At 41.0% G+C, this 15,907-nt stretch overlaps 2 protein-coding genes across 3 annotated transcripts; both read left to right on the forward strand.

The window, feature by feature from the left end:
* Window positions 1-108: 108 nt before the first annotated feature.
* On the forward strand, window positions 109-3,763 carry LOC121619101 (pyroglutamylated RFamide peptide). The gene has a single exon (XM_041954700.1). The coding sequence runs from the start codon at window positions 2,574-2,576 to the stop codon at window positions 3,123-3,125; it is 552 nt and encodes a 183-aa protein (XP_041810634.1). The 5' UTR covers window positions 109-2,573; the 3' UTR covers window positions 3,126-3,763.
* Window positions 3,764-4,692: 929 nt separating this feature from the next.
* LOC121619099 (major histocompatibility complex class I-related gene protein-like) lies at window positions 4,693-13,386 on the forward strand. Of its 2 annotated transcripts, none has more exons than XM_041954698.1 (11): window positions 4,693-4,853; window positions 7,401-7,673; window positions 8,060-8,350; window positions 8,755-9,039; window positions 9,888-10,007; window positions 10,609-10,635; window positions 11,339-11,371; window positions 11,891-11,923; window positions 12,248-12,295; window positions 12,616-12,648; window positions 12,902-13,386. In XM_041954698.1, exons 1-11 carry the CDS (start codon window positions 4,781-4,783, stop codon window positions 12,985-12,987), a joined length of 1,302 nt encoding a protein of 433 aa, XP_041810632.1. In that variant the 5' UTR covers window positions 4,693-4,780; the 3' UTR covers window positions 12,988-13,386. The 2 variants fall into 2 exon arrangements, with proteins under 2 accessions (XP_041810632.1, XP_041810631.1); XM_041954697.1 differs by lacking the exon at window positions 4,693-4,853 and adding an exon at window positions 6,110-6,278.
* The last annotated feature ends 2,521 nt before the right edge of the window (window positions 13,387-15,907 follow it).

Below are 15,907 nucleotides of genomic sequence, written 5' to 3' on the forward strand. Positions count from 1 at the left end.
CTGCAGTGATAAATATCCGATAATTCCAGCTTCTGGCTAAGAAGTTCAAATTAGTTCAAGTCATTAATATTCTGCTGTGAATCCATGTGCCAACAGTGGTGAGGTTGCAGACTACACCCTCACCTTCCCCTACGGTGGCTGCGAAAAATGCTAAAAACATACAACTACTTTGTAGAAACATGGTGGACTCTGTGGAGGAGGACCTGCTTCCTCTGTGGATGTAAAGACTCATTCTGGTGTTTAAACACTAATGAAAGCATAATTGTGAATAATATGTTTCACTTCTGCGAATAGCTCCACCTCAGTCCTGCACACTGGACCTTTAACTCAGCTCATTTACTGCTTTTTTTTCAGAAAAATGGAAGACATCACTCTTCATTTGCATTTTACACGTCTGAAGTCCCAGAATAAATGTGCCTCATGGAGTTTTTTTCAAAACAAATAACATTTAATTCAGTGTAAATCATCGTGTTTATCCTCAAGTCCTAACACATGTGACGAACGTTTTGTTGACATCAGTCTTCTTCTCCTCTGCCTTCGTTGGTGCGATGCTGCGTTGGGTCGTCACATCCGTGTTTACATGCTCAAACTCTGATTACAGGCAGAAATCCAAACACCAGACAAAATGACATTTCCCTCCCAGAGACAGGAAGTTGGTTCTCCTGATCTTCTTTCTTCACCCCTCTCATCTCATCCCTGGTTCAGACTTCTAGATCTCAGCTGTTCATGCTGAGTCCACTGCTGTTAGAGCTGTTCCTCTAACCTTTATCTGTCCTGGACAAACGCAGCGAGCAGCCTGAGGCAGCGCGTCCTCTTACCTGAACAAACTGGCGAATAAAGCTAGAGGATCGGGTCATTTGGTTTCATCTCAGAGTGACTGATGGTTTGTCCGTCCCTCAAAACCGGACAGCTCTGAATGACATTCTTTCAGGTGTGTCTGTGTTTTCCCAGCGAGACGACCTTCATGCTGACCGTGATGACAAAGAAACCACAATCTGCCCTCCTCTTCCTCCGTGTGGCATCGTCTCACGTGTCCTCCCTCTCTCCCGGAGACAGTCTGTCCTCAGAAGCATCTTAATGAATTGGCTACTTCCTCTTCTGTGAATTGCCTCCCCAATCAAGCGCCGATAATTACAGAGACACTCTGGGCCTCGTCGCTGAGGCGACCCGTGGTTTCTCAGCTGAAAGAATGAAGGTTATGACGGTCAATGCTTAGTTTGTGTGCGTCAGAGGGGTGAGAGCCCAATGGGTGACGGCGGCCTGTGACCCGGCGGGGGTGGGTGGAGGATGGAGGGCAGGTAGATCTTTAAAAGGTCAGGGGCGATGAATGCAAGAGACGATACCGAGACCGGGACACAAGGTAAGACGCGTGAAATCCCCTCTGCTTCGCTGATCCTCACAGATAAATAACACTTGTCTCATTTTCTTTGAATCTTTTACGCCTCTGAGAAAATGTTTCTTACAGGATGTTTGCGTCCGAAGCAGCCAAGACGTTTCTCTGTGAAGCTGTTTTGCAGGCGTCGACTCTCGTCATCCACATGAGACGCTGCAATGGTTTTAAGTTGTTTAAAATGTTCTCACTCATTTAACCCAGTGAAGGTCTGGTGTCCTTCGTTGCACTGGACTAACTTGTGCCGAGCTTCTCCTTCGCATGTTTGGCTTGTTCGGATTTCTTGCAGCTCAGCGTTGTGTTGCGAGCGCGGTGACGTTATCTGTCTGACTTTGACGTCTCTGCTTGAATTGACCGTTTTCAGATTAAAACGTTTGTTTGAGAATTTGCATGGCCCGGCTCTCAGGTAGTTCTGAGTAAACTTGCTCCTTGCTGAACACAAACTGGGCATTTGCCAACGTGGCAAGAAAAAGTCAACCAGTCAAAAGTTCCCACAGTTTTGCTGTTGGCAGTTCGCTGTTTTTGAGAACAAGGATTTTATTTATTTACGTTTTGGTCTTAAATTCATTGATTGCGATTGTTGCTGAGGTGAAAGGACAGAGGATGTACTTTGATTACTTTTTTGCAGGTAAACAGGGAATTCATGTTTATTCCATCCACTAGATTTTAGGATTTTGGCCACCTTTGTGTTTTTGTGAGCAGAATATCTCAAAAACTATGAGCCAGATTTAAATTAAATTTGGTTGAAGGTGTTGTAAAGGGACATGTGACGAGTGTTCAGGTTTTGGTGTGGATCGCTCGATTTTTTGTGCCACAACTTCCATCGTTTATTCACCAAACCTGGAGCACATTTGGATGATCCCACCAAAAAACACCTTTTCCTATAACTGACTGAAGCGGTTTTTGTGCCTTATTTGACGTTAACAGCCAGAACTCTTGGATGTATTGAGTAAATGCAGCCAAAGTTAGATGATCCCTGCATATATCCTGATTTAAATGTCCATCACTCTGCAGACATGACCCAGGTGAAATACTGCATAATGTATCCTTAAATACAAATTAATTCCCATCATGCACAGCTGAAGGTAAAATATTTTTCAGCCAATAAACTTCTGCATGTCACTATTTCGATCCGGAGACATGCAGATAAACTCTTTGATGAATACTTCTTTTTATTTTCTAGATGAGACTTTCTTTTCATCTCGCTGCTGCACAGCTCAGCCTCCTCTCCCTCTCCCTCCTCTGCCCCATCCCACGGATCGTCACGTCATACCCCCACTCCCCCTCCAACCTCCTGCCCACGGTGGACGTACCTGAGCTGGAGTCTGCCCTGATGCACCTCCAGACCGCGATGGATGACCCGAGGCACGATTGGCTTGTCCAGCCTGATGTCTGGGCCGAGTGGCCTCAAGACCTCCAGCTGGCCCTGCTGGACCCTAGAAAAGAGGAGGACGGGCCCTGGGAGGAAGTGCTGCTGAGGGCCCAGAGAGAAGACCTGGTGGCCCAGCCGCTGTCACCCTTCCCCAGGGGTCACTCTCTGGAGGGCATGCACTATCAGGAGGGAGGAGAGGGGGAGAACGGAGGCAAGAGGAATGAAGCTCTGACCTCCATCGCAGGAGGACTCCAAGCTGTCAGCCGGGAAAAAGGAGGATTCGGCTTCCGCTTTGGGAGGAAAAGATGGACTGAAGGGATGAATGAAGGGACGGGGAGCACGGAGGAGAATAAGTGGAAGTGATGAGGAGAGGGTTTTCATCAGGAGAGAAAGAGGAGTTTGATGAGGGATAAAGAGGGTGAAGCTGTGATGAGATGATGACAAGGGAGGTGATACACTCAGCAGATTTCTAGGCAGTAAAGATGGCCTCCAGCAGCAGGCAATACACACACACACACACAATTCATGGCAACCAAATGTTGCTGAAAAAGTTGCCCAGTGGACCACAGCATTGAAATAAGAAGCAATACATGGTTTAGGACAGGTTACACTTATGTTTTCATAAAAGTATTCAAAAGACCAGGAGAAATTTGAGAACAAAACCATACAACAGAAAACAGCATTACATAAAATATAAATGCATTCATGAGTCAAGCTGCAAAAAGTAGGACAAGATTTTCTCCCAGTGTTTTAATCCTGTTTGCCTCTGAGTCACAGTACAAAGAAAGCAGCCGGAGACTTCTTTTTTAGAGACTGGATGTACAGAAAGACAGAAAAAATGTTCACTCATTGTCTGCATCAAATGTTAACGCTTCTCTGCAAACGTGAATGTAAATGTACAAATAATACATGTACATAGATATATATTGGAAGTAGGAATTTGTAAATGTGTTAATTTGTTGGCTTGAATATGAGCAATGAATAAAGATTTGGGAGCTGCACACTGTAATACCAAACTCTCAACACATGTTGGGGTTGATGGTTTGATTCTTTCAACAGCCTGCTGTGTCATCAGACAAAACGCTCAACACCAGCAGTGGAGAAAAGACGTATTTACATCATTTACTGCAGTAAAAGTACTAATACCACACTGTAAAAATATTCACTGAAGTCTGTATATAATCAGGAAGGTGTACCTGAAGTATTTAAAGTACTGAGTGTAGTAAAATGTCCCTGTGGCTGTTCTACTGTTCTATCTGATCTTGTTGAGTTGTCAAAGCAGGATTTTACTGTTGGAGCTGGTTGAGCTTCATTTGACTCTATTTTGTATCAGACTGCAACTAATGATTCTTTTCATTCTGGATCAATCTGCTGATTATTTTCTCCCTTAATCTTTTGATTGTTTGGTTTGGAAACATTGTGAAAATAGTGAGAAATGTGGTGGCCAAAGTGACGCCTTCACAGTGTTTGTTTAGTCCGACCAACAGTCCAAAAGCTCCACATTATTACAAACACATTCAGATCATTCAGAGGAAAAGCAGCAAATCAAACATCTGAGAAGCTCAAACATCAAATGATTTTACAGGGAAAATGACTTCAGTGATTCTCGGAATGTTTTCCAATTATCTTTGGGCTAATTAAATAACCCCCTTTTACTGCTAATAGGCCTGTTTTCAGTACATTTTCAGTTTTCAGTACATCAGACTGACATAGTTTTACTTCTAACTTATAAGAGTGTGTTATTGGTACTTTTACATAAGTAAAGGATCTGAATACTTCCTCCACCACTGCTAACATCTGATAACGTGATATACTGTTTATCTTGGGGAGGCACCTCGTCTGCAGTCCTCCCGCGCTGCGCCGCCGAAACCTTTTTAGTTGTAGTCTGCCTAGCAACCTGTTTTAGATTATTTGATTGGTAGATTCGCGCGCAGGGGCACACTGGACCGCCTGGACTTCCTTGTTGTCCTGAACTGTTTTTGTCTCCGTGTGATCAGAAGTTTTCTTGTTTTAAAACCATGAATCGACCCATAATCAGGATGTTTTTCATTGTGCCATTACTGTGTCTGGGTTTGGAGCCAGCTGTAAGCGGTAAGTCCGCTGTCGTCGGTCGTGGTTGTGAAACGGAAGTTTAAGAAACGTGTCGTCTCTTTCACAGCAGTTTATAGTTACTTAACGTGAGATATAACCAACGGTTCAAGACGTTAACTGCTATTTATTTTTAACGACATTCATATTGACGTGTTCTGGAAGACAGACGACGTGTACTGGTCCCTCCCTGCCCCGCACTTCGTTGTCTCTCGGTCTGGCTAAAACTTGTCCACAGCTAACGTTACACCCGCAAACATGGCCGCCAGAGCTGCTGGTTAACGCCGTCCAAACGCTTCAGCCCTGCGACTTCAGGGAGTTTCTCTATTAATGTCAACAATTTACAGCTTATTATATGATATAGTGCTAAAAAGAAATATTAAAATATCATATAAAGTCCTTCAAGGATTTATTTTAGCTGTTAACACGGGGTAAAACTGAATATACCGTTATATGATCTTAAATGTAAGTTATTGTTTTAGCTACATATATTATCCCAGACTTTACAGTCAAAGTATATCATGCTAGGTAATGATGTGGTGGAAAATATAACACTCTTTGTAATACAATATAACACCAGTTTTTTTTTATTTCATGTTTATTTTATTTTTCTCATAGAACAATCCAGTATTTGCTGGATGTCTTTTCAGTGCAGTGAAGTAAATGTGTTTGATAACTTGCAGTGAGCCCGGCCTGTATTACAGACTCACGACCTTATCGATGGACACATGTTGAATATGTTAAATTGGTCTTATGGTTGTTTCCTGATAATGAACGTTATCACAACACATCAACAACCCACCAGAGACAACCCGGAAGCTGCTGCTGTGATGCGCTCAAAGTCAGTGAAAACTGTTGGTTAATTTCAGGTACAGTACAGGGACACGGAACTGAAAGACCTAAATGGGTTGCAGCTCCTATTGATTTTATTACTACAACCGCTTTGATGTTTCAATGTGTATTGAATATTTATTTCGGCATTTTTAGGTCATTGTTCAGATGAGGTGGATCAATTCTCTATAAAAAATATTATGGGAAACCCTGTTTTGAATTATGTTCCTAATGTGCAAAGTTAAGGGTAGTAAAATACAAACTATTTTATTAATGTTTGTATCTGTATTTGTTCCAGTTACGTGATTGAAATTATCCCATGCAGCAAAAAGTCTGTGATAAGTTGAAACTGAATGCAATGCGACCCAACTCGTAATTTACGACACTACTCGGTAATTTACGAGCGGCACCTGAATGCACCATGTAGACTGCAGTCAGTTGAGTCAGTCGACGGGAGCAGGCAGCTGGTAGCTGTGGGGAACGGGCCGTCGTCGTCCAATAGTCCGGTAAAAGTCGAGAGGGGAGACCGCTTTGAGTCGAAAATGGATTTCATCGCAGTGTGTCTCCTTTTGGGGACAGTACTGACGGTAAACTGCGGTAAGTTAGAGTTTTCTGACACGTTAATCTGAGTCGGGTCAAAAGTGAAAGTAAAACAAGTTGTGACGTCTTTGAAATTCGGATGTCTGTGAAGGACTTTAGTGAAATTCGTCACAATGAACATTTAGTGTTTTTGTTTTTTTATATATTACATTTATTTTAATGGCCCGACACATCAAAACAAACTCGTTAATTTACTTTGTGTGTATAAAACATTGTCAGCTGGGCGGGGTGGGTGGGTTCTTCTTTATTTTCTTTTTCTTTGATTGTCAAGCACTTACATTTCATTTTGTATGAACAGTGCTATATAAATAAAGTTATTATTATTATTATTATTACTATTATATAACATGAACTTTTATGAAATACATTCAGGTTACATAAATCAGAAGAAGTATTTTCTCTGCAAGGATTATTAAAAAAAACACAGTGAATCAGTTGGAAAAAGGAAGTTTTAATTAAAATTGTTCCTGTTTCGGGGGGGCATTTATATTTGTGTAAAACTATCATCATGTTCTCAGGCTCCAAGTAATCAGGTATAGATCAAAGATTGTTGCACAGGGTAAAGACCAAAGGTTGGCAGACCTGTATGAGTGTTTATTGACTGAGGCGGACAGGCATCGTCGTAAAGATATCTCGGGCATGATGGGGCCAGTCACAATTGGCTCATAAACAAAGTTGGACTATAAATGTTTTCTAGATATTTCTGTGAAAAGCTTAAACTCTGCTTTCTATCTGTGTACACAGGAGGCATTACAGGAAGTCATAGACTGTTTGTAAATGTCTGATCGATGGCGTCACTGCACAGTCTGTGCAGACATGCTGTCAGTGTACATAAATCACATTGTTGGCTCAAACAAAAAAACACCTGTTTAAGCTTCAATGTGGACATACAAAGTAAATGTGACGTAACATGCGCTAATATTGTGAACAACATAAGAATCTAGACTGAATCCAGCAGCCATATTGCCACACAAAGACGTAGTTCTTGATCTGTTCTGTCCGATCCAACTAGAAATGCACAGCACATCTCCAGCCTTCTTCCAGTTGTCAAGTCTAGTGGCGTTCGCCTCCCTTGTCTTATGGATATCTGTCTCTCTTTCTACCTTGTGTGACTCTCAGAGATTCATTCCCTCACTTACATCTACACGGCCCTCTCCAAACCTGTCTCATTGCCGGGCATCCACGAGTTCACAGCTATGGGTCTGCTGGACAACAAGATGATTGACTACTTTGACAGTACAACGAACAAGAAGGTCCCCAAACAAACCTGGATGGCAGAAAGGCTGTCTTTAGATTACTGGGAAAAAGGCACACAGTCTCGCCAGAGCAAGCAGCAGTGGTTCAAAGTCAACATCGACATTCTGATGAGGAGAATGAGACAGAATGACACAGGTAAGAGCCCTGAAATATGCTTTTATGACCATTTTAAGACCATGAAATCAACAACTATAAAGAATAGCGACAAATGTTCCAGAAGAAGTGAAGCTGTTCTGTTAGAAAAAAGATATTACTGCTGCTTAAATTAAACAAAAACCATATTGCTTTCATGAGATGAGATAAGATTAACACCGTAAGTGCAGGTGTGATCAGAGGTGAAACAGGCTTGAAACTTTCAACTGGAGAGGGAAGCAAAACTCTGCTTTCCAGTCTTGTGTTCTTCTTCATATAACATTTAACCAGAGAAACTGAAATTAGACGCAGCTCATCATCTTGTCAGTATTTATCCATTTCCTTGTTTGTCAGTTATTTCACCGCCCCGCCTTCACTTCTGGTTTCAGACGTCCACGTTCTTCAGTGGATGCACGGCTGTGTGGGGGAATTGCAGGCTGATGGCAAGATGAAGTTCCTCAGCGGCAAGGACATGTACAGCTACGATGGAAACAGCTTCCTGTCCTTTGACGACGCTAACAGCATCTGGGTCGCCCCAGCTGATGCAGCAAGGGAGACCAAGAGGAAGTGGGATGAAGTTCAGGTCCTGAAAGAATACACCAAAGGCTACCTGGAGAACGAGTGCATAGAATGGTTGAGCAAGTTCATGGAATATGGAAATGGGGAGCTGAGAAAAGCCTGTACGTATGACTGAAGACCAGTTCTGTGTCTGTATATTCACTATCACCAGAGGTAATATAAGGAGCTTTAGTAACGGATGGACTATTGTGAAATGTGAAACATGGAAGTTGAAAAGTCTTTCAAAAATTCATTTTAATCTGTAATCACCTTCTATTGAAAAGGTAGAAACTCTACAGTAGCAGTATTATTGTCATTTGCCAACCTGGAACCAAAACCAATATGGAAGCCACCATATCAGAACCAGACAGAAAAACAGATGTTGATGTTGCTCGTTTTCTACCATGAAGTATTTGTTTTTGTGTCATTCTGGCGTTACAGTTGAAAGTTTATTAAGAAGACATTAATAGTATCATGTGTGGTCACATTGGTCAAATATTAAGTCATTTTACGGTTGTCTGTCCAGCTCCGCCTGAGGTGCACGTGTTTGGACACAACGCCAAAGTTAAGACAAACGTCATTTTGACGTGCCTGGCCACTGGTTTCTACCCTCAAGACATCGAGCTGTGGATCAAAAGGGACGGCAGCATTCTCACTAAGGAGGACGGAGTGCACAGTTCTGGGGTTAGACCAAATGAGGACGACACGTACCAGAGAAGAGACCACGTGGAGATTCTGAAGAGCGACAAGTCCAGATACACCTGTGAGGTGAATCACCGTGCATCCGGGCTACACGTTGAGAAGGAGTGGGGTAAGAAACGTTTTCTTATCGTTTTTGAGGCAAAAACTGCTCGTGATCAGATGGTTTTACGGTTCAGGCCATGGCAACGGCAGGAAGATTTAGATCCAAGTTTGAATAAATCAGAATAATCTTTACAATAATGTTTCATCATAGAATAGACTAAAACCATGAATAAATCCTTTGTTGTTTAAAATATTTACTGTCATCGAAGATGTGGCAGGATGAGTTCATTTCTGTGTCATAGTTCGCAGTAACACGTGATGGCATACAAAGCAACGAGAAACGTTCTTTGCAAATGAGACTTTCTGAGCTTGTAGAAAGTTAAGAATCATTTTAAACAGTCTCCTCTCTAAATACTGAAATAATCGTCCTCTTTGTCTATGTGCTGTTGTTCAGCTCAGAAGTTTTCCACCAGCACAAATGACCAAAATCATGTTATTTTAATGTAGTCAAATTCAGTGTGCAGGATTTAGTGGCATCTAGTGGTGAGGTTGCAGATTGCAACCAGCTGAACACCCCTCCCGTCACCCTTTGCAAGCGTATCAGAGAACCTATGGTGGCGTTCAGTTAATGTGAGAGTGAGAAAGGCACTCTGTAGAGTCGTGTTTGGTTTGTCCGCTCTGGGCTACTGTAGGAACAAAAACACAATGATTCTTATTTTCAGGTGATAAAAACATACTGATGATTATTATATTGCATTTCTGCCAACAAATTCCCCTCAGTCCTGCACACTGGACCTTTATCATCTACATTTTCATTGCAGACATCAGCTCCATAGTAAATTGAAGCTAACACATAGAAATGATGTTGAAAGTGAAGTGAACATGAAACTAATGTGATTTTTTTCTGGGTTTTAGATTGGTCAGTAGCTGAGGAGTCTGTAGTACCTGTACCTGTCATTGCTGGTGTGGTAGTGGTCCTGGTGGTTGCAGGTGTGGCTTTGATACTGATCCTGATGAAAAAAGACAAACTTGCAGGTAGGTGCAAATTATTACCATTGTCTTCCCTTGACAAAAAGATACAGAGGGAGTGGAATATATTTGTTTTGTGCTTTGTAATAGAAAATACATCGAACATTAAGTAATACAAAAATGGGTTCTTCTCCATTAAGAGTATAAAATACTAATTTCTCTGGTATAAGAAAGTGCTTTAACAGTGCTTTAAAAGGGTTTTTAATACTGAGGCAAACGTTTCATGGCAACATTTTACCAACATGTATATGTACTGATTCCATGATGATTGATACTACAATACATTATTCACTTTTCTTAAATTTACACCAAAACAAAGTACTTGATGTCTTTTCAGCCATAAACCAGAAAGAAGTGTTGTGCCGTCGTTGGTTATTGGGTGCAAAGTCTGTTATTATTTTATGATGGACTTGAAGAGGTGTTCAGAGGTCACATCCAACAACAGTCCTGTTAATCATTATGTGCCAACGGTGTTTCTTGTCCTTAATTCACTGAACATAAAAAGTCCACAGTCTCTTAGATCTAAACTTTTAATCTTACAGTTTCACATGTCTGTGCTGACAGCTTCTGGATCAGTTACACATGTTAACATTGTCTTTCTTTACAGGTTTTTTTGCAGCCAAAAAAGTCCCAGGTAACTACTTTATTTCTCTCAAAGTCGCAAAGAAATTCAGTGTTCAGAATTTGTTGTTTGTGCAGGACTAATTCCAAGCACATGGGAGGTGTAATAGTTATTATACCTGCCATGTTTATTATTTTCAATTCATTAGTATTATAGAATTATTATTAGATGTCCTATCTCTTGGCAGAGCGGCGACCAGACTTGCTTCAGGTTGTAGAAAACGTTTCACCCTCAGCTGTCACTGATGAGGGCTGATTCTCTGAAACACACGATGACTGAACAAATGAAACTGAGCTGCTGTCTGAGCTCTGCCAAAGGTCGCTCTCTATGACACCGTTCCACGTCAGTTTCCGGGATCTCGTTCTTTCAGTCGAGCTCTCGTTTATATCTTTACAACAGCCAACAGAATAATTACAGTTTCACTGTTAATCTCTGGAGGTTTTAGAAAAGACTTTATGGATCTTTATTGATCTCACAATGGAGAAATTCACTCTTACAGAAGCTCTTCAGAACACACAGGGGGGGGTTTGTGCTTTGTTTGTATGAGTTCTTTAAGTTCTCTGTTAGCAGATCTGTTATCATCTCTGTAAAGAGTTTGTAAATGATCAGATATACAGTCCTGTCTAAAGTTGGACTGCTTACTCTAACTTGAGCGTGCATGAGGCAGTTGTGTCATTTTGGTAAATTATTTAAATTGATTTTCTTTTCTTTGCAGTGCCAGGTGTTTATGTCACCCCTGACATTGTCAGTAAGTATCCTAGTCGAGTGACTGAAAGCCTGAAAGCTTCACTGACCAGGTTCATAATGCGATCATAAACACTGTAAGCTGGAATCAAAGCAGCCTGTGTGGCATGTACTGTAACCTTCACATGATCTGTGATTGTTTCAGGTTTAGAGCACAAATGCAGGTTTATTCACCTGTATTGTGTCAACTTGGACTAATGAAATCAAAGTCAAACTGCATGTTGTTTTCATAGTTTTCATATTGTTAAGACATCCAGCAGCTTCAGTTGCAGTTCCAGAGTTAACCTCTGGAGAGCTGTGTGTTTGTATTATTAACTGATCAAACATTGGGACCGGTTACAGTCACTGGGCAGCTGAGACTGGAGACTGGGATCAGGACCAGGAAGAGTTGATCTTTGTTGAAAAAAATGCTGAATAAATCCCATGCTGTGACGTCAGCTCAGTGAACTTCACATGAGTTATTCCAACTAGATGGATGGAAATAGTTAATTTTGTGTGTATTTAAATGTTGTCTTTATTACAGAGACACCACCTTCTCCTTCACCACCCTCCTCAGGTAAGTACTTTATTTCTCTGCTATCTGATTCTATTAAAGTTGGAAAGTTAATTCCTAAAACTATGTGTGTTGTTGCATGAATCATATTTCTATTGTTAAATCAAAAAGGCAAACAAAGGCTTGTGAGGAGTCGTGCTGCTCTGCTTGCTGGTTAAAAACATTGGACAGAGCACTGGTGCAGTGATTTCTCACACATACATGTGGTGTTGATGGGCCTGAAAGCAGTCAGAAGATAATTTCTAAAAAAGAAGACAATGTAATAGAAACAGGCTTTAATACTCTGTGTGTGTGTGTGTGTTTGTGTTTGTTTGTGTGTGTGTGTAGAGAGTGGCAGCGATGGCAGCGATGACAGCGCAACAGGTCTCATCAAAGGTAAATTTTTCCTACATTAAGATTTGAAAAAGATGTGACATTGCATTGAGCTACATGACGGTTCTAAGCACTGGTGATGCTGGAGTTCGGAGGAGCTGGAGGTGTGTCGTCGTAGGAAAACTACAATAATCTGTTCACGTGAAAAACTAATGAGAAGTCATGTCACTTAAATCTACGATGGGATGCTGACCGCACGTTTTATCGTTAGTGTCCATTGAACTCTGTAAAAAAGGCGACCAAAAGTAGTCCAGGAAGCACAGATATGTCATGTTTCTACGCACAAACTGTGTACACACCTGAATCTCTTCTCTTTTCTTCAGGGTCTCGGGACACCATTGACTCTGGCCTCCCCAGTAAGTATCTTTGTCAAATGATTAATATGCACCCGTCAGCCCCCCAGTGATTAACATTACATATTGAGGTGAGGTTTTTAGCTTATTATAGGTTTAGCTCAGACCCTCAGCTGGAGTCGAGTCAGTGCATGTGGCGTGTGCTGCAAGCTTTCATTCCGGTGATGCTCCAAAGGTATCGTGTTGGGATGGCAGCGCAAGTCTCACAGACAGAAAACTCAAATCACTACATGACCATTTCTGTTCATCCTTACAGGCAGCGATCAGGACAGCGCAAAGAGCTGCGAGTCCACCAGCCTCATGAACGGAAATGAAGCGGAAGGCAACTGTGAATCAGAGTAAATCCGGACTCACCCTGCCCGCCGGAAACACATTGAACGATCCAGCAGATACCATGGGATTGAAAGGGTTTGTGTGTCAGGAATTTGAAAATGATCAAATTGAATCAGGAAAGATACTGAAGAAAAAAGGAAAACATGCTTCAAAGCGGACATGGCTATAAAAACTAAAGTTATAGTGCAATTTTGTAGAACACCACTGGTGCCGTCAGTGAAGGTAAGCATTTACTACAAATCAAAGTATACGCGTCGTCGTAGGAACACCAGTGTTTCCATCCCATCGTCATTTGGTCTCAGTATGCTGATGTGAGACTTGATCCATGACAGTCAGGCACTTATTACTGATCAAGGATAAAAAAAAAAGATCCTTCAAAGACTGCAGTAATGAATGGAAACCAACGGTTTCCTCAACATGGAAGCAATTAAAAATAACCTTTTACAAATTGCAAGCACTTAGCACATCATATGTCATTTGTAGAAAACAGCACTCAGTTTTTAAATGCAGTTGTGCTCATAAGTTTACATACCCTGGCAGAATTTATGATTTCTTGGTCATTTTCATAGAATTTGAATGATAACACAAAAACGTTTCTTTCACGCATGGTAAGTGGTTGGGTGAAGCCATTTATTATCAAACAAGTGTATTTACTCTTTTTAAATCATATTGACAACAGAAACTACTCAAATGACCCTGATCAAAAGTTAACATACCCCAGTTCTTAATACTGTGTATTTCCCCCTTTAACATCAACGACAGCTTCAAGTCTTTTGTGGTAGTTAAAGCTGCCCATTCTTCTTGGCAAAAAGCCTCCAGCTCCTGTAAATTCTTGGGCTGCCTTGCATGAACTGCATGTTTGAGATCGCCCAAGAGTGGCTCAATGATATTGAGGTCAGGAGACTGAGATGTCCACTCCAGAACCTTTACTTTATTCTGTTGTAGCCACCGACAGGTAGACTTGGCCTTGTGCTTTGGATCGTTGTCATGTTGGAACGTCCAAGTACGTCCCGTGCGCAGCTTCTGGGCTGATGAGTGCAAGTTGTTCTCCAGTATTTTCTGATAACATGCTGCATTCATCTTGCCATCGATTTTTACCGAGTTTCCTGTGCCTCTGTAGCTCACACATCCCCAAAACATCAGCGATCCACCTCCGTGTTTCACAGTAGGGATTGTGTACTTCTCATTATCGGCCTTGTTTACTCCTCTCCAAATGTAGCATTTATGGTTGTGGCCAAAAAGTTCAAGTTTGGTCTCATCACTCCAAATGACTTTGTTCCAGAAGTTTTGAGGCTTGTCTCTGTGCTGTTTGGCATATTGTAAGCGGGATGCTTTGTGGTATTTGCCTAGAAAAGGGCTTTCTTCTGGCGACTCGACCAAGTGCCTCCTTATTGTGCATCTTGAAACACAATACAGCCACAGAGACTCCTGTATTTCAGCTGAAGCTATTTGAGGGCTTTTCTTTGCATCCCATCTTGTTGGTCTTCCTGACTGTGGTTTCAGCAGAACCCCTCAGTTTTCCACTTCTTAATTAATGTTTGAGCACTGCTGATCGGCATTTTCAGATCCTTGGATATATATCCCTTTCCTGCTTTTTTTTATATTTATATTTTGATTTTTTATTCACTTTATTAATCGCAAACTGGGAAATTATTCTCTGCATTTCACCCATCACTGATTCACTGAAACACACACATGCACATGCAACATGCAGCGAGACATACAGGAGCAGTGGGCTGCCGCATCAGGCGCCCGGGGAGCATATTGGGGCGTTAAGTGCCTTGCTCAAGGGCACATCAGCCGGAAACCCAACTGGCATTATAATTTAAAAAATATAAACTCAGTTGTTTGGTAATAAATAACTACAGCACAACACCAACTATGAGTGAAAGAAAGGTTTTGGTGTGATCATTCATATTGTCTGAAAAATGGCCAAGAAATCCAAAATTCTGCCAGGGTATGTAAACTTATGAGCACAACTGTACACTGGAATGAGAAAAAGCAGTAACTCGGGGTATTTGAAGTGAGTGGGCGGATGTCAAAAGTACTGCGTTTTTTATGTAATACTCTTGTATATAAAGATATTTTTGTTTTTATTGAGCTGAAACGCTTTAAAAGCTGTTAATGTGTAGGCTTATGGCAAAAATCAGATTTGATGCAACACAATAAGCTCCAGTGCTGGATTTAATATTTGGATATTTGAGGCCTTTAAATTGATTAATTTGATCAGTTTTTCCTCAACATTAAATTAGTACTGTTTGATCGCTGCATAGTCAGCATTTACAACATGTATACATGTTCTGTGTGAAAAACCAATAAATTGTGAATCATAAAAAAAATAAATTAGTACTGTTTGCATAAAGATTTGGATAATTTCCTGGTAACCACTGCTTTTACTGACTCTGTTCCTGCTCATCCTTTTATGTTAAGGTGATATAATCTTATTTTCTTGATTTTAATGGTTACTCTTTTGAGTTCTTGGGTGCATATTTGTTAATCCAAGAGTGTATTGTTATCCAGCTGTTTTATTATTGCTGAAATGTGGTGAATCAGTTTGCTGTGAGAAAAAGTTCACTCCTGATGTGTGCGTATGTATTTACGCTGCGATAACATTGATTGTAAAACTGCAGTGATAAATATCTGATAATTCCAGCTTCTGTCTAAGAAGTTCAAATTAGTTCAAGTCATTCATATTCTGCTGTGAATATTAATGACAGTTTGGGAAGATATTAAAATATAAAAAGATATTTTTTTATTGTTTATTTGCTCTGTTTTCCTGTTTGTTTCTTGTTTGCCTTCATTAAATCATGTGCACTAAAATAAAGCAAATTATGAAATCATAACTTCAGTGTCTGACAAACTTTACTCTGGTAGAGATTCGCCCGTTTTGTGAAGACGAGATTGAATTGCAGCAGCAGTTATCAGACTG

The sequence above is a fragment of the Chelmon rostratus genome, chromosome 16 (assembly GCF_017976325.1).
Source record: "Chelmon rostratus isolate fCheRos1 chromosome 16, fCheRos1.pri, whole genome shotgun sequence".
Classification (NCBI taxonomy): Eukaryota; Metazoa; Chordata; class Actinopteri; order Chaetodontiformes; family Chaetodontidae; genus Chelmon; species Chelmon rostratus.

Bases quoted from the DNA above. Each gene is read 5' to 3' on its own strand.
- LOC121619099 (XM_041954698.1), top strand. From the start codon at position 4,781: ATGAATCGACCCATAATCAGGATGTTTTTCATTGTGCCATTACTGTGT. The intron at 7,674-8,059 runs GTAAGAGCCCTG...TTCTGGTTTCAG, and splicing joins AATGAGACAGAATGACACAG to ACGTCCACGTTCTTCAGTGG. The intron at 10,636-11,338 runs GTAACTACTTTA...TTTTCTTTGCAG, and splicing joins TGCAGCCAAAAAAGTCCCAG to TGCCAGGTGTTTATGTCACC.
- LOC121619101 (XM_041954700.1), top strand. From the start codon at position 2,574: ATGAGACTTTCTTTTCATCTCGCTGCTGCACAGCTCAGCCTCCTCTCC.